Consider the following 18,401-nt stretch of genomic DNA (forward strand, 5'->3'; position numbering starts at 1 on the left):
GACGGCCGCTCAAGTTCCGCCCCGAAGTGTGGGAACTTGACTTCCTTTAAGCTCACGTAAATAGTCCACAGGTGTAGAGGATCTGCTAAATCAGAACCATGGTAAATCACGCTTTTCCTGCCCCTAGAGGGCAGGCAAATACATAAATATACATGCATGTAACAAGAGGAGAGTGATATGTGTACTTTAGAAGAACGAGATGATGAAGAGTTTAAAGTAGTTATTAAATTTAAAGATGGAGGTGGAGTGGAAGGTGTAAATCCGGTTCGATTGACTGTGGCGTTAAAGAAAGCAGTTGGAGATATAATTGCAGCAAGGGTTCTGAGAAATGGAAGTTTACTGATTAAGTGTAAAGATGTGGGTCAGAGAGATCGGGCTCTCAAGCTGGAAAGATTGGGGCAATTTCAGGTGGACAGGGTTGTAGTTGATCAGGGAAGGAATCAGTGGAGTAAGGGGGTGATTACAGGTATCCCGTTGTGTGTAGGGATGGAAGAGGTGAAATCTAATTTAAGAGGTGGTACTATAATGAGTGCACAAAGACTTCAAGCATCAAGAGAGGGGGCTAAGGTGGATAGCCAATCAGTTTTGCTGCAGTTTGAGGGTGAGGCTCTCCCAAAAAGAGTAACAATTGGATATATGAGTTACTTTGTCAGACCTTATGTTCCAAAACCGCTTAGATGCTATAATTGTCAGCGGTTTGGACATGTAGCAGCAATGTGCAAGGAAACTAGAAGGTGTGCCAGATGTGGAGGAAATCATAATTATGGTCAGTGTGGGGAAGGTGTATCACCAAATTGTTTTAATTGTGGAGGTGCGCACAATGTGGCTTATGGTGGATGTGCAGTGATGAAGGAAGCTCTTCAGGTGCAACAAGTAAGAGTGGGGCAGAAGGTACCATATGCAGAAGCAGTAAAAATGGTACGAAATCAGTCAGCAGGAAGTAGCAGTGGGGGTAGTGTGGAGAGTGAAACAAGTCAAGTAAAGGAGAATGAGGGGGAAATGATGATAGTCAATGTAAGGAAATTAGTGACGTTTATTGCCGGTGTGATTAATGGAACAGCAGAGGTAAAATCTAAGACCGAAAGGATACAGTTGATAGTTATGGCAGCAGTATGACATCTGGATATAACAGGACTGACATGGGAAATAGTGAGAGATGATCTCAAACAACAGTCTAGTCAGGAATCATGTGTTGGTTAATATTAATTATGTTTTTAATTATACAATGGAATGCCCGAAGCCTGATAGCAAATGGACAAGAGTTTAAATCTTTTATTGATGGAATGGTGGAAAATCCAGATGTTATTTGTATACAGGAAACGTGGCTTAGTCCAAATTTGGATTTTGTGATACAGGGATATGTGGGGGTTCGTCGAGATAGGAAAGAAGGTGGTGGGGGAGGGTGTATTACATTTATTAGACAGGGGCTTCCATATAGGATTCTGGGACTGGGAAAGGAGTTAGAGTATGTGGTGGTGGAAGTGTGGATAGGGATGGACAGTATAGCAATAATTAACTTTTACAATCCATGTAGGAAATTGGACTTAAATTCAATAGAGGGGGTTGAGGGACAGGATAGACGAAAGGTAGTATGGTGTGGGGACTTTAATGCTCATAGCCCACTTTGGGGTGGGAAGAAGTTGGATAGAAATGGTCAGGTCATAGAGGAGTTGTTGGATTTAAAAGGGCTGGTGTGTCTTAATGATGGTAGAGGAACAAGAATTGATATGGTATCTGGAAATGAGTCGGCGTTAGATCTTACAATTACGTCTAATGTTATAGGAAGATTATGTGAATGGGAGGTATGGGAGGAATCAACTGTAGGAAGTGATCATTTTCCTATATTATGTTCTATTCAAATGAGGACGAAAAGATGGTCTGAAGAGGGAGGAAGGAGATGGATGTTTGGTAAGGCAAGTTGGGCAAAATTTAAGGGAGGAAATGTTAGATGAGGAGGTTAGAGAAATGGATATTAACAGAGAATACAGTAGTTTCCAGGAAATTATTAAAGGGGTGGCAGATGAAACTATTCCTAAGAGCTCTGGAATAAGGAGAAGGAAAGCAGTTCCGTGGTGGACAGAGAAATGTGGAGAAGTAGTAAGAAATAGGAATAGGGCTTTTAGGCAGTTGAGACGGACGCATAATTTTGAGCATTTAATTTAATATAAAAGAGCTCAAGCATTAGTAAGAAAGACTATTCGACAGTCTAAGAGAGATTATTGGCGTCAGTTCTGCAGCTCAATGGGTAGAATGACACCTGTGGGAGAAGTGTGGGCGATGATAAAGAGGATGGGTGGGGAAAGGAGGGAATGGGTTTACCCTGTAATGGTGAGTGGGGAGGAGAAAGCTGTGACGGATAAGGCGAAGGCAGAGATGATGGCAAAAGCTTTTGTAGTAATACATAGCTCTGATAATCTGGAGGGAGAATGGAAGAAAGGAAGGGAAAGGACATTGAGGACATATCCTGGGGTCTTAGGAAAAAGAGAGGAAGTGGATGATGCATTGAGTGCACCATTTTCTAAGGCAGAGATGGAGAGAGCAATTAAACGGGCAGGGATGACAGCACCAGGAGGAGATTAACTGTGTTATGCTATTGTGACTTTTATGGGTGAGATTGCGTTAGGAAGACTGCTTAGATTATATAATAGAGCATGGGAGGAAGGACAACTTCCAAAAAGTTGGAAGGAAGCAATTGTAGTTCCTATTAGGAAACCAGGGCAGGATCCTGCAAAACCTAATAGTTACAGACCAATTGCGCTGACATCCCATATAGGTAAAATTATGGAATGTATGGTAACAGACAGACTGGTCTATTTTTTGGAGAAAAGAGAATTAACTGATTCTTATCAAAGTGGATTCAGGAAGGGAAGAGGCCTTGTGGAAGAGGGGAAGAAACATAAAATACACAGTAAGTAAGGTTCAGGAAGCAATAGAACAGGTAGAACGTTGGTCAATGAGATGGGGTTTTAGATTTTCAAAGGAAAAATCTCAAGTGGTTTTCTTTACAAGGAAAAAGATAGGGGAGGAAATTAATCTTAAGTTATATGGACATGTTCTGGAGAAAGTAGAGTCCTTTAGGTTTTTGGGAATGGTTTTTGATGCTAGGTTAACATGGGCAGGTCACATAGAGAAAGTTTTAGTAAAGTGTAAAAAGTATTAAATGTGATGAGGTGTCTGACAGGAGTGGACTGGGGGGCGAGCAGGCAATCACTGAGGGAGATATGTTTCACTGATTAAGTCTGTTATAGATTATGGTTGTATAGCATATAGAGATGCAGCAAAAACTACACTGGCTAAACTGGAAGTAATACAAACTCAAGCACTTAGGATATGCAGTGGGGCTTTTCGGACATCACCTGCAGTGGCGTTGCAAGTAGAGATGGGTGAGATGCCTTTACATTTAAGGAGGGAACAGTTGGCAGCTAACTATTGGGCAAACCTACAAGGACATAATAGGTCCCACCCAACTAGAGTAGTAATGCAGGTGTGCTGGGAGCACGAAAGGGTTAAAAGTCAGAGTTTTGGATGGGTATGTGATGATATTGGAAAAGACTTGGGGTTAGAGGGTATAGAATTTAGTCCAACAGTTCCGTTGCCTGTCTGTAACGATGAATGACTCGACTTGGGATCCATTTGCCAGCTTTTATTAGAACACTCGTAGTCGTACAGGCGAAGGATCAGGATCAGCAAACACAGTGTAACAGGAATATCAGAATCGTAGTCAATACCAAGCAGTGGGTCGGGGTAACAAGCAAGCATCACAGTCCGTATAAAAATCAGGGTTCAAAGGTAGGCAGCAAAGGTTCATAGATCGATAAACAACAAAGGTTGGCAACTGGGAAAACAAGACAGGATAAAACGCTCAGAAAAGTTAGCCGTGGCAGTAACAAGACCTCGCAATGAGGTGATGCAAAGGTCTGGCTTATATGGCAGTCTCTGATAGGGAACACCTGGCCGGTTGATCAGTCCAAGGTATGGGGCTATTGGGTAATGTAGTCAGTATCAGTGTACGTGAGGGTTTGGATGCCTGTAAGTGTCAGTATTCGGGTGATGGTGCCCTCTGCTGGCCACTGGAGGGACTCACGGGGTTCGTATCCGTGACAGAGCCCCCTCCCTGCGAACGCCTCCTGGCGTGAGGTGGAGGACGATGTCGGGGTCTACCTCGAGGTCGAGGGGCCGGTTTCTCTGGATGTTCTCTATGAAAATCTGTGGTTAAGTTGGGGTCAAGAATGTCCTCGGCATTGACCCAGGAACGTTCCTCTGGACCGTACCCCTCCCAGTCAACCAAGTATTGGAGGACTCGTCCCCGACGTCTCGAATCAAGCAGCTCTCGCACCTGATAGGTCTCCTCGCTCTCCACCTGAACCGGTTGGGGACTTTGCTCACGGGACCTCCCCTTGCCCTCCTCCTCAGGGGCAGCAGCGGGCTTGAGCAATGACATGTGGAAAGTGGGAGAAATACGATATGTGTTAGGCAAAGCAAGGCGGAATGAAACAGGTGTGATTTGTTGTGTGATTTTGAATGGACCCACGTACCTTGGACTTAACTTTCGGCATGGCAATTTCATCCGAAGGTCTCTGGTGGACAGCCAGACCCATTGACCAGGTTGGAAAGTGTGTCCAGGGCGTCGACGACGGTCGGCCTGTTCCTTCAGGCGCCGTACAGCTTGTTGTAGGTGTACGTGGGCTTGATTCCAATCTCGTTGAAGCCAATCTGTTACAGCGGGAACATTGGTGGGTTCACCTGACCAGGGAAACATGGGTGGTTGGTACCCTAGAATGCATTTGAAGGGGGTGATCCCAGTGGAAGGCTTGATCAGGGAGTTCTGTGCATATTCAGCCCATAGGAGAAAACGAGACCAGTCCTCTTGATGGGAGCTGCAGTAGGAGCGGAGGAACCGAGTGAGCTCCTGGTTGAGGCGTTCCACTTGACCGTTGGCCTCGGGGTGATAACCAGACGTGAGACTTACATTGACCCCTAGAGCTTGAAAGAAATCCTTCCATAAACGAGAGGTGAATTGAGGGCCTCTATCCGAAACGATGTCGTCAGGTATGCCGTAAAACCTAAACACCCAATTACACAGGAGTTCGGCGGTCTGAAGAGCAGTGGGGAGTTTGGGTAGAGGAATGAGGCGACATGCTTTGGAGAATCGATCGATGATTGTGAGTATGACCGTGTTACCCTGGGATAGGGGTAAGTCTGTGATGAAGTCTATGGCAAGGTGTGACCAGGGTCGTTGAGGGATAGGAAGAGGTTGAAGGAGTCCAGCTGGTAGTTGACAAGGGGTTTTGTGCATGTTACACGTCTGACAGTTCTGAATGAATTTAATAGTGTCGGGGTTGATTGTTTCCCACCAGAAGCGGTTCTTGAGGAGATGGAGTGTGGCTGTGATGCCGGGGTGACCAGAGGCAGGAAGACAGTGGATATGATCCAGGACTTGATCACGGTAGGGGGCAGGTACGTTGGTTTTATCCGGTGGACAGGCGGCTGGTGGTACTTCTTGTGAATTGTGTTGTTCTATTAGAGTCATTATATCCCACTGGATGGGAGCAACCACCACATGGAAGGGCAAGATGCGTTCTGGGGTTGAGATGGAGGGGTCGTCATCATGGATACGTGACAAAGCATCGGCTTTAGTATTCTTGGAACCTGGGCGATATGTGACATTGAACTGAAACCGGGAGAAGAACAAGGACCATCTGGCTTGGCGTGGGTTGAGTCTTTTGGCAGAGTGTAGGTATTCCAGATTTTTATGATCCGTAAAGACGGTGAAAGGATGAATAGCCCCTTCGAGCCAATGTCTCCACTCTTCAAACGCTGCTTTCATGGCTAACAGTTCTCTGTCTCCCACATCATAATTCCTCTCCGCCGGGTTGAGCTTGCGGGAGTAGAAAGCACAGGGATGAAGTTTCTCCTGAGGGCCTGGTCGCTGTGAGAGAACGGCCCCAATGCCAGTATTGGATGCGTCAACTTCGACTAAGAAGGGGAGAGAAGGGTCAGGGTGATGCAGGATAGGAGCGGTGACAAAGCGTTCCTTTAATTCCTTAAAGGCTTGACGGGGGGCCTCGGACCAGGTGAGACGATGTGTACCTTTTTTGATCATAGAAGTGAGAGGACTGACGACTGTACTGAAATTTCTGATGAAACGTCTGTAGAAATTGGCAAACCCCAGGACCGTTGTAGCTCCTTGAGAGTCTGAGGCTCTGGCCACTTGAGTACAGCAGAGACCTTACTGTCATCCATGGCAACTCCCTCCGGACTGATGACATAACCCAGGAAGGTAGTGGATGTAGTGTGAAACTCACACTTCTCGGCTTTGGCGTACAGTTGATGTTCGATGAGGCGCTGTAGCACAGTTCTGACGTGTTGAATATGATCCTGTAGGGTATTGGAGTAGATAAGGATATCGTCAATGTAGACCACAACAAACTTGTTCAGCATGTCCCTGAAGACATCATTAATAAAAGCCTGGAAGATGGACGGACTATTGACCAGTCCAAACGGCATAACCCGGTATTCATAGTGCCCGTTGGTTGTAGAAAAGGCCGTCTTCCATTAGTCACCCTCTCTGATGCGAATCAGGTTGTAAGCACAGCGTAAGTCAAGTTTGGTGTAGTATTGGGCAGTGCGAAGTTGTTCTAATGCAGCTGGAACCAGGGGAAGGGGATAACGGTACTTCACCGTGATCTCGTTGAGACCACGGTAATCAATGCAGGGTCTCAGACTGCCGTCTTTCTTCTTGACGAAGAAGAAACCAGCGGATGCAGGGGAAGTGGAAGGACGTATGAAGCCTTTTTCCAACTCTTCCTTGATGTATTTAGTCATGGCTTCGGATTCTGGGAGTGACAGTGGAAACACACGACCTTTGGGTGGATTGTGACCTGGTAGGAGATCAACAGCACAGTCATGGGGTCGATGAGGTGGTAATGTGTTTGCTTGGGTTTTGCTGAATGCTGCCTTGAGATCGTGATACTCCGCTGGTAGATTGGGAACCTCGGATGACTCCTCGTTAATCACCAACGAGTGCACTGGGAGAGGAGAAATGGTAGATAGACATTTTGTTTGACATTTAGTGCTCCACTTTAATATCTGACCTTCCCTCCATGATATTTGTGGATCGTGCAGTCTCAGCCATGGTAGTCCCAGAATTATGGGTGTATTAGACGTGGGCAGAACGTAGAACTGAATGACCTCCTGGTGCAGTAAACCGGTTGTCATGGATAGACTTTGAGTAAGATGAGTGATGATACCAGTTCCCAGGGGACGACCATCTATGGTAGCTACAGACAGAGAGTTAGCACAGGGTATTAATGATACTTTGTTTGTTCTTGCAAACTCAGCTGACATGAAGTTCCCAGCCGCTCCAGAATCCAGTAAAGCAAATGTGGTCACTTGAACGTTGTTAATGGTTAGTTTCAGGGGTACAATCACACAGTTTACAGGATGGAGAGAGTGTAAGGATTCACTCACCAATTTGGACGAGACAGATGAGGGACGTGAAGGACAGCTGGCTCGTTGATGATCTGGGGATCCACAATACAGACATAGACGATTTGCCAAGCGACGATTCTTTTCTTCAGATGAGAGATGATAGGAACTAACTTGCATAGGTTCAGGGTCTTCAACAGACTGAGCTGCTTTAATGGCAGTGCTGACACGAGAACGGGGTTTACGTGAACGTTGCAGATTGTCAATTGCTATTGTCAGTTCGATGAAATCGTTCAAACTTTTCCCTTCATCTCGACATGCCAGTTCAGCTTGTAATTCATGACTTAAACCTTTCCGAAACAGAACTTTTAAGGTGTCAGTGTGCGGAAGTTCATAGCATACTCAGCAGCTGAAGATTTCCCTTGAGAGAGCTCTAGCAAGCGTTCACCAGCGCTCTTTCCCTCCTTGGGATGATCGAAAACCTCACGGAAGCGTGTGAGGAAATCGTTGAAGGAGGAGAAAGATGACCCATCCGTGCGCCATACAGCGGTAATCCAGTCAAGAGCCCTTCCGGTTAACAAAGAGCAAACAAAGGCAATCTTACCGTTGTCAGTGGAATAGAGCATGGGTTGTTGTTCCACAAACAGCGAACATTGAAGTAAGAAGCCTTTACATTTATTAGGGTCACCGTCGAATTTCTCAGGAAACGCCAGTCGTGGGTTAATCTGAGAGGGCGTGGGAACCGCATGTGTAATGGAGGCCGCTGGTGGCATGGGTGTTGTGACAACAGGACTGTGGAGATTCTGAATAGCTTTCACCAATTCCTCCGTGATAGCGGTAAGACGATTTAACTGTTGCTGATTAGCAGCGATCTGACTTGCCTGAGCTGCCAGGTTGGTGCAGAGATGTTCATATGCTGCTGGATCTTGTCCTGGCGAGGTCTTCTGTAACGATGAATGACTCGACTTGGGATCCATTTGCCAGCTTTTATTAGAACACTCGTAGTCGTACAGGCGAAGGGTCAGGATCAGCAAACACAGTGTAACATGGAATATCAGAATCGTAGTCAATACCAATCAGTGGGTCGGGGTAACAAGCAAGTAGCACAGTCCGTATAACAATCAGGGTTCAAAGGTAGGCAGCAAAGGTTCATAGATCGATAAACAACAAAGGTTGGCAACTGGGAAAACAAGACAGGGTAAAACGCTCAGAAAAGTTAGCCGTGGCAGTAACAAGACCTCGCAATGAGGTGATGCAAAGGTCTGGCTTATATGGCAGTCTCTGATAGGGAACACCTGGCTGGTTGATCAGTCCAAGGTACGGGGCTATTGGGTAATGTAGTCAGTATCAGTGTACGTGAGTGTTTGGATGCCTGTAAGTGTCAGTATTCGGGTGATGGTGCCCTCTGCTGGCCACTGGAGGGACTCACGGGGTTCGTATCCGTGACACTGTCAGACCACCATGGTTGTTTGTGGAACCTATAGTGGATTTGCAGTTATTAAATAGAAACTTAAAGAGTAGAGTAGAGGTGGATTTATGTAGAGTTTTTTGTGAACATCTGAACGAGGAGTTTAATGGGTATCTGGATATTTACACACATGGGTCTAAAGATCCTAAGTCTGGGCAAACAGGGGCTGCATTTGGAATACCAAAAATGGGAGTTAAGGTACAGAAGAGACTGTCTGATCAAATATCTGTATTTACAGTGGAATTGATGGGTATCTGGTTGGATCTACAGTGGGTAGAAGAAACAAGACCGGATAAAGTTGTAATTTGTTCAGACTCTAGTGCAGTACTAAAGTGTTTGCAATCATTTAAGTCAAAATCAAGACTAGATATAGTATATGAGGTACTAGAATGTTACACAAGTATTTCTCAGTTGGGGGTGAAGGTAAAATTTACATGGGTACCAGCTCATGTTGGTGTTAAAGGAAATGAAATGGCAGATGGTTTGGCAAAACAAGCCAGTAAAAGAGAAGATGTGGAAATATCAATCTTAATGAGTAAAACAGAAGCTAAAAAAAAAAATCTGGATGGAAATTATGAAAAAGTGGCAGAGTGGTTGGGATAGAGAGGAGAAAGGGAGACATTTATACAGAATACAACAGAAGGTTGGGACAGAGAGGATCACTGGAAGGAGTCGAAGGGAAGAAATAATTTTCACTAGGTTAAGGATTGAACATTGTGGGTTGAATAAGTGCTTACATATTTTAGGTAAGCATGTAACAGGAAGATGTGAATTTTGTGACAGTATGGAATCTGTTGAACATGTGGTACTTGAATGCCAAAAATATGATCGAGAAAGGATAAAGATGAATTTGGGGGTGCAAGGGAATTTACTTAAGGAACTTCTGGGATTAACTTCAAATGATATCAGTACTCATTTATTTACCTTCCTTAAGGACACAGGGATAGCAAATAGAATATAGAAGACAAATTTGGAATTTTTTATTATTTTTTATTATTATTATTAATTAAAGGGTGGGGGAAGAGAGTTGGAAGTCTCCATTTTAGTTTTAGTTTCTCTTTGTCTAGCTCCGGTTCACACTCCAGTACAGTAGGTGGCGGTAATGCACCATTGAAGTTGGATGCCAACCGCCGTTAAACATCAAGGAAGAAGAAGAAGAAGAAGGACTGACTTCCAGTGTTGCCAACTTAGCGACTTTGTCGCTAGATTTAGCGACTTTTCAGACCCCCATAGCGACTTTTTTCCAAAAAAGCGACTAGCGACAAATCTGGCGACTTTTTTTGACAGACCTTATTTAGTCTCTGAGACTCTCCGGTACTGCCGCACGAGCTCTCTCTCTCTCGCTCTCTCTCTCTCCCAGCGTGCGCACACGCCTCTCTCTCTCTGCATCTGCTTCTGCTATGTTCAGCGAGCAGAGAGAAGCAGCACTTTCAGTTAAAAAAATATATTCTGTTGCTTCTAACTCTATTTTACATAAAAATTTTGCCGAAATCACAGTACAATCATTATCTTAATCTTATGTGTATGTGATTTCATTAGACAATGTCGTGAATAGGATTTTAGTGCAGAGATTAACATCTTTGAGAGCTGGTTATGTATTCTTAATGGACCGCGTTTCAGTCATTATAATATTAATTCCGTTGTCGGACAACAGAAACATTAAAATATAATAATAAAAAACTTTTATTGAGAATTTTGGCTGCCTTAAAACGCAGTACGTGAGCATAGAAAGGGCAAGATAATATGACGCACTTACGTCATGAATATGCTAATTAGCATATGACGTCATCTAGCGACATTTAGCGACTTTTCAGGCAGGGTTTAGCTACTTTCCATTGAAAGAAGTTGGCAACACTGCTGACTTCTGTTTCGCTTTCCGGACAGCTGATCGCAAGTGCTACACTGTGAGTAGACGTAGTTTACATGTCAGAGGGGTTTCAGGCCTGACATACGGCTTGTATCTTTAATGTGATACTTTACAAACGTTTAAGCTTTGCAAAGGGGTAACAAGAGTGGCATTTGTGCGTTATTTGACCGTATACATGAAAATGGGATCACATATAGCCTGTCTTTGTATGTTACCTTGACGAGCATGCATGTTTAGCTCCGGCCAATAATACTTCATTGAAGTCAAACCACGTTGACTGGCATTCAGCCAAGGCAACCAAAGAAATGTGAAATTCAATGAAAAAATGAAATGCGTTTTTTTTAGACATGTCCACAAACTCTGGGTTGCTCTTGGAGGTTTAGTTTTACAGAGATCTGTTTTACAGAGATTTCAGATAAAAGAGCTTTTATTGCCACACATTTTCATGCAATGTGGAATGATACTTGTCTGGTGTTTTCTTTTTCTTTTTTTTCTCTCTCTGTCCAGAATTGCATGTTTAAGAATGCATGCATAATGCACACACGTTTTGTACCTTTTATGGTAACTTTCAATTCACTTACATTGTTTTTATACTGAACCAATAATATTTCCTACCTATTAACCCTAACCTTTAACCCTAAATCTAACCCCTCGCGGAAAGCTTTTTGCATTTTTAGATTAATTAAAACATCAAACATAATCAAACATAATAGTACACACCTTCATTAGTGGCTTCTTGACTTGTTTCTTATAATTCATATAGAAAATAAATCATTCTTACATCAACTAGAATATATTTTTGCTCATTCCTCCATTAAGATCTCCTTTAACTGTATGATATTGGAGGGTTTTCTTTCATGTATGGCCCATCACAACATTCAGTTGAATTGAGGTCTGGACTTTGACTTGGCCATTCCAGACTTTTCCATTTCTTTCATCTGACCCCTTCTTCTGTGGATTCTCTCAATCTTCCCAAGCATTACTTGGTGTAATGTACAATTCAAGTTTACCAGCCCCTGAAGCAACAAAAAAACTTACTGAAGCATCTTGATATCTGCTCTTGGTGTGCTTTTGGTGGACAGGTTACAAATTAAGTGGTTTGAAACCCTCCATTTGTAGAATTTTTTTTCTTTTCTTAATGCAGTGGAAAGGTAGATAGCCTGGAAATGCCTATAAGTCCCCTTCCAAACTTACCTTTAACCTTCCTTCTGAGTCCGAAGGTTGCCATTTACTTGTTTGTTCAAATCAGACCAGTTGAAGGTATTTCTCTATCTTTTCTCTTTACTAATGTTATATTATTACTATTGTTCTGCTGTTAAGCTTGATTTTAATATTAGCCTTGCTCTTGATCTAAAGTATTAATATCATCAATGTTAAATTAGGAGTATACCAATTTCTTCCATAAAATTGACGTTTCAGTTTTTTTACATTATTTTTTTATTTTTTACTTTTTTAAAATATTTTTTTAACATTTATTTATGAAAATGGATACACAGTAATGATCAAAATGTTGGTGTCATTAAGACATTTTAATGTTTTAGTTTCTATTTTGCCAATTTTGGCAAATATGAATTCTCAGCAGCCATTAGTTCAGTCTTCAGTGTCACATGATCCTTCATAAATCATTATAACATGCTGATTTGGTGCTAAATAAATATTTTATATTATTATCAGTGTTGAAAACAGCTTTTCTGCTTATTTTTTTGCTTGACTTTATTTTATTTGTTTGTTTCTTTTTTGTAGCAGTGCAAAAGCTACTTTTGATGAATTGAATACATTGTAAATAATTGTAAATTTCTTAAAAATCAAAATACTGATCCTTTTGAATGGTATTATATATTGGAAGATTAAGTCATATTATACAGTGAATTTTATACTGTATGATATGTCTTTATCATCAAGCAGTAAACAATATGTGACATTGACATTTTTGACAAGCCATGAATTTTATTCTAACCTATTATTAAGAATTACTTATTGCATGAGTCTTCTGAATAACAGGAAAACATTTTCATAAGCATTTATAGATGCAAATAAGACTCTTCACAGTGTTAATTGTGTGGTGTAACTTGTGGTGTTTCATCTGCTCTGAAGGAAACTCTCACCCTGTATCTTCTGTATCTGAATCTTGAGGAGAGTGGTATGTTTTATTTATACATTTTATGCCCCTTGCCTCTTTTCATCTGTGTGTAACACAGGGACCAGGAAAAATGCAACTAGGTTTGTCGGTTTCTGACAGTGATGTCTCTTCGTTCACCCCTCTGGTGGTCCTGGAGCTTGCTGATGACACTAAAGCAGAGGCCATCACTTGGTTTCTAAGCAGGATCAGAGACAAGCAGCACAATGGAGGTGAGACCCCTGGCTTGTAACATCTAGGGATAGAGGTCGACAGGAACTGAACAATTTCCGCAATATCTACTTGTCTTCTAAAGTTGTCTGTTTGAAATCTTTTTCTTTTTTTTAGGGTTTTTTTCTGTGAACCCTATCCTTCACAGAGGTCAGGGACATGAAATCAAATTCTGCCTATAGAGGACAAACCAATGCAAAGTTACTTTATACATATTGCTTGCACAGATAAAAAGGGGCAACTCTGTGTCATATTAACTGCTCGGTGCTCTATTTGTTAATTAAAATAGTCTGACACTACAATGTTAAATGGTTACTAGTTCTGTAATTAATTTTTATTGAACTTAAAATATAAAGCTGTCATAAAAGATAAGAACTGCTGTATTATTTCAACACTAGAGACTAGTAACATGAGTTGTTATTATCTGAAGCTGTTTTATATGAAAATTAAGAACATATGATGGTTCTATGTAAAAGGTAACAAAACAGGAAGATCGGATAAGACCATGGTATAAAGAATTACAGTAGGGTTGTTATAAATGCATGAATTAATTTTTTATGCGTCATTTTTATAAGTCTTAAAAAGGAAAGTGTCAATTCAAGTATGGAAATTATTCTCAATTGATAGTAGCCATTTTTTAACAAGTGAGCTAATTTACTTTCCAAGACAAAGCTCAGAGTCAAAGATAACACCTATTTTCTATTGATTTTTTTGCATGTGACTTAATATAAGTAAGATAAGTAAGTAAGATAAGTAAAATAAGATTGTGTAGTAACTGGCTAAAGAGTTTCTAGGACCAAAGATAATCACCTCAGTTTTCTCATCGTTAAGCTGGAGGAAATTATTTGTCATCCAGCATTTAATATCCTCAAAACAGTCCATAAGAAGCTGCAGATAATGTCTAGATTTTAATGGATTGCACAGCTGAGAATCATCAGCATAGAAATTAAAATAAATGTTTATATTTCATAAATATATTACTGAATAGAAGCATGTTCAGATTAAAGAGTAATGGCCCCAAAATTGACCCTTGAGGAACCCCACAGTAGAGCGAAACAGATGATGAGAGAAAATTGCCAAAAGCCACTGAGAATGTCCTGTATTTAAGATATGACTCAAACCACAGTAATGCCGAATCCGTAATGCCTACCCAATGTTCAAGGTGAGACAAAAGGATATTGTGAATTACCAAGTCAAAAGCGGCACTCAGATCCCGTAAAATCAAAACTGCATTTACACCAGAATCAACCACAAGTAACAAATCATTCATCATCACATTTAACAAAGCTAAAGACCTCTTAACACTAGCTTGCTCTTTTCTTTTTCTATTCTATTCGTTTTCTTTTTATTATATTATTTAAAACCCCTTGCTATGTGTACTGTGTTAAGCCAACTGAGACTTTTTATAGCACTTGTATATCATTGCTCTTTTGTTGATTTTGATTGCATTCCATTTGGATAAAAGCATCTGCTAAGTCTCTAAATGTAAATGTAATATAAAGCTGTTTCAGTGCTGTGATGAGGTTAAATTAGATTTCCACTAAACATGCTTGTGTACTATAAATATGGTCGGCTCCAAGATGAATTGCTTGTATTTTTCCTTATTTGTAAGGATATTTATAAATATGAATGTAAATGTGTCAAGGTCAAAAAGTCTCCTAAAATATCAAATAATCTGTCTTTTGCCTGATTATAATGCAAGTATAATAATGTTTACAAATTAATCATTTTTAGAGTCCTTGATTTTTCGTTAAGAGGTTTTTAAAACCAAATGAAACCAACATAAATGCAAATAGTAAATTTTTAAGAACCCATTTAGTATTATGATATTGCCTGAATATTTGTATTTTTATTTTATTATTATAAAATGTGATTCTCTTTACAGGAGCAGAATTGTTGGTGGATCAGCTCCTGTTTCCAGCTCAGGATGGACAGAAGTCTAATCCAAATGTCTTTGTGGTGGGCTCCACATTGCAGAGGCTCTTAAAAGGAGCTGAGGATGTAGGGTTATTTAAGGAATTTCAAGATGGGATAATGCGAGGGTTCACTTATGCCAACAGAGAAAGCTTCAAAGACTTTTATGGTGAGATTTAGCTATAACCAAAATGAGAAGTCTGTTATATTTTGTTATTTCAAATGCATTAGTTCATTATAAAGGCTGTTTATAGGACTAGGTAGAAACGAGATATTGATTCTTTGAAAATACTAGCATATTGGCTATTTATTAGTACTTATGAAGCACATATCATGCCTTCGTCTGCATGCTCATATTTTAGATCCCTTAATCGTACCCCATTCCTAAACTTGACAACTTCCTTACTAACTATTAATACTGTAAGCAGCAACTTTGGAGTTTATTAATTAAAGGGGTCATATGATGCGATTTAAATTTTCTTTTCTCTTTGGAGTGTTACAAGCTGTTTGTGAATATATAAGATCCCTAAAGTTGAAAGGACTAAAGTATCAAACCCAAAGAGATATTCTTGTCCACTTGTCCACACCCTCCATTAGGGCTGGACAATAATTTAATATCAATATGTATCGCGATATAATTTTTTTCAATAACCGTGATATGATTTTTTTTTTTACACATTTCCGATATTTCAATATTTCCCATACATTGATTTATTTGTGGCATTTTACTTCATTGATTAAACATGAGCACATCACGTTTCAAAATGAAAACACATTGCGGGTGTTTTATATGAATGTATATCTGAAGGGAACTGACTGAATTCAGAAAAGTTTCAATGGCATTTTCCATTACATTTCTGGAGAAACCTGTGGTTCCACCGCTCTCACAGCGCCAGACAATCAATTTGCATTTTCAAGTCCGTCCCAGCAACGTGTTTTTTTATTTTATTATTTTTTGTTTTTCTGCAGCAACTCCGAGTATTTTTTGTACTCTCTATACTGCTAAAGCACATTTTTTTCAATCTATAAGAAAAATCAGTTTACAATACCAGTCAGAAGTTTTTGAACTGTAAGATTTTTAAAGGTTTTAAAAAGTTTTTATTTTTTTATTTTTTAAGAATTCTTCACCAGGCCTGCATTTATTTGATCCAAAGTACAGCTAAAATAGTTACATTTTGAAATATTTTTACTATTTAAAATAACTGCTTTATTTTAAACTGTAGTTTATTCCTGAGATCAAAGCTGATGTGAGACAGTGTTTCAAGACAATCATTCTAATATACCGATTTGCTGATTGTCAGTATTTAAAACAGTTGAGTAAAAAAAACCAAAAAAAAAACCAGGATTCTTTGAATAGAAAGATCTAAAGAGGAGAATTTATCTGAAATAAAAAGCTTTTGTAACATTATACACTATTCCATTCAAAAGCTTTGAGTCAGTATGATTTCTTTCTTTTTTTAAAAAAAATTTTCAGGGAAAGAAATTATAGAAAATTTTATTTAGCAAAGATGCTTTACATTGATCAAATGTGATGAAAACTACATTTATAATGTTACAAAATATTTATATTTCAGATAAATGCTGTTCTTTTTGAGTTCTACTCAGCTGTTTTCAAAATAATAATAAATTATGTTTAAGAATAGCAAATCAGAATATAAGAATGATTCCTGAAGGATCATGTTTTTGAAATAATGATGCTAAAAATATAGCTTTGAAATCACCAGATTAAATTACATGTTAAAATATTTCCAAATAGAAAACAGTTATTTTAAATAGTAAAAATATTTCAAAATGTTATTGTTATTGCTGTATTTTGGATCAAATAAATGCAGGCTTGGTGAGCAGAAGATAATTGTTTTAAAACCATAAAATATCTTACCGTTCAAAAACTTTTGACTGGTACTGTATATTTGCCTTTAGTTTGAAGTTAAAGATATTAATATTAATTAGGTGAGTCTGAGACGATTATTTGACAGTGCTTTCAAAAAAATTTTTTTTAATGAGGTGTCATAGACTTGGCAAATTTAGTTTTTACGAGGCGTCTTTATTAGTGTTATCTATTGGAATTATATCGTCTCGTACCGAAATTAAGAAATATTTCGTGACAAAAACTTTGGCCATATCGTACAGCCCTACCCTCCATAAATGCCTTGTTATAACACGCCCTCACATGTCTACATCACAGAAGATTTGCATAATGCCACCCAAATGGTCACGCGAAGATTGTTGTTCTCGCTGTTGCTGCCGGTGTCATGTTGTGGAGATGCTGTTTCATTGTGAAAGCTAAAATACTTTGTTTGGCCTTCCAAAAGAAGACACAACTAGAAATCAGTGGTTAAGTTGTATTCACAACAACGTTCCAGAACTGTTCAACCAAAACATTTAAATGTGTGAAATGTGAGGACTGTTTCCTGATCCTGAGAGAGAAGACTACAATGCCATCTGTCCAATCAGAGCAAACCTCGCTTTTCAGACCGATGAGCTTTGTAAAAAATGATGCGTTTCAGAAAGGCGGGACATAGAGGAGAAACAATAATGTACAGTATATGGAAAATAATGTTCTTTTTGAACCTTAAATCACACAAACACATTTCATAACACCAAATGCCACCAAATAATGTTCTTTGTATCAACATCATATGACCCCTCTAATAGTGAGAATTGGCCCCCAAACTTAAGTGTGACTGTTAGAAAAAATAGGGATACAGTATTAGGATACAGTACAGTAACTGCATTTGTCCAGGTTGTTCTATAATACTGTTGCATTGTGCTCATAGGAGATGGTGAAGGATTTCTCAGTGATGCCGAGTGTCAATACATCATCAAACATGAGTTAGACACACTTAGGGCTAAGAATGAAGAGCATGTTCCTGGATACCCTAAGGTTAAACTCTACCCTGGAAAATCTGTTGGTAAGTATGTCTATCACCAGCTGCATTAGATAAATACAGTTAGCCGTTGTCAAAATTTTCCAGATAGTTTTCATTTTGCCTCTTTGATGCTTTCAACTTTTTTCTGTTTGTTTGTTTCTTAAAGTCAACATAAAATAAAAAATGACCCCATTTACAAACCCGATTCCAAAAAAGTTGGGACACTGTACAAATTGTGAGTAAAAAAGGAATGGAATAATTTACAAATCTCATAAACGTATATTTTATTCACAATAGAATATAGATAACATATCAGATGTTGAAAGTGAGATATTTTGAAATGTCATGCCAAGTATTGGCTCATTTTGGATTCCATGAGAGCTACACATTCCAAAAAAGCTGGGACAGGTAGCAATAATAGGCCGGAAAAGTTAAATGTACATATAAGGAACAGCTGGAGGACCAATTTGCAACTTATTAGGTCAATTGGCAACATGATTGGGTATA

General features: G+C 39.7%; 1 protein-coding gene across 5 annotated transcripts in view; it reads left to right on the forward strand.

Annotated features, from left to right (window-relative positions):
• Positions 1-18,401, forward strand: part of LOC128030865 (anoctamin-10) — a 47,208-nt gene that overhangs the window by 8,329 nt on the left and 20,478 nt on the right. For 2 of the 5 annotated variants that reach the window (XM_052618927.1, XM_052618931.1), the window contains exons 1-4: positions 11,283-11,324; positions 12,962-13,112; positions 14,996-15,193; positions 17,802-17,936. In XM_052618927.1, the coding sequence (XP_052474887.1) occupies positions 11,298-11,324; positions 12,962-13,112; positions 14,996-15,193; positions 17,802-17,936 (511 nt within the window). In that variant the 5' untranslated portion in view covers positions 11,283-11,297. Of the gene's footprint in view, positions 1-10,052; positions 10,801-11,282; positions 11,325-12,004; positions 12,024-12,961; positions 13,113-14,995; positions 15,194-17,801; positions 17,937-18,401 lie in introns of those variants that run through there. The other 3 variants (XM_052618929.1, XM_052618928.1, XM_052618930.1) reach the window with 3 other exon arrangements.

Source organism: Carassius gibelio, chromosome A16 (assembly GCF_023724105.1).
Source record: "Carassius gibelio isolate Cgi1373 ecotype wild population from Czech Republic chromosome A16, carGib1.2-hapl.c, whole genome shotgun sequence".
NCBI lineage: Eukaryota > Metazoa > Chordata > Actinopteri > Cypriniformes > Cyprinidae > Carassius > Carassius gibelio.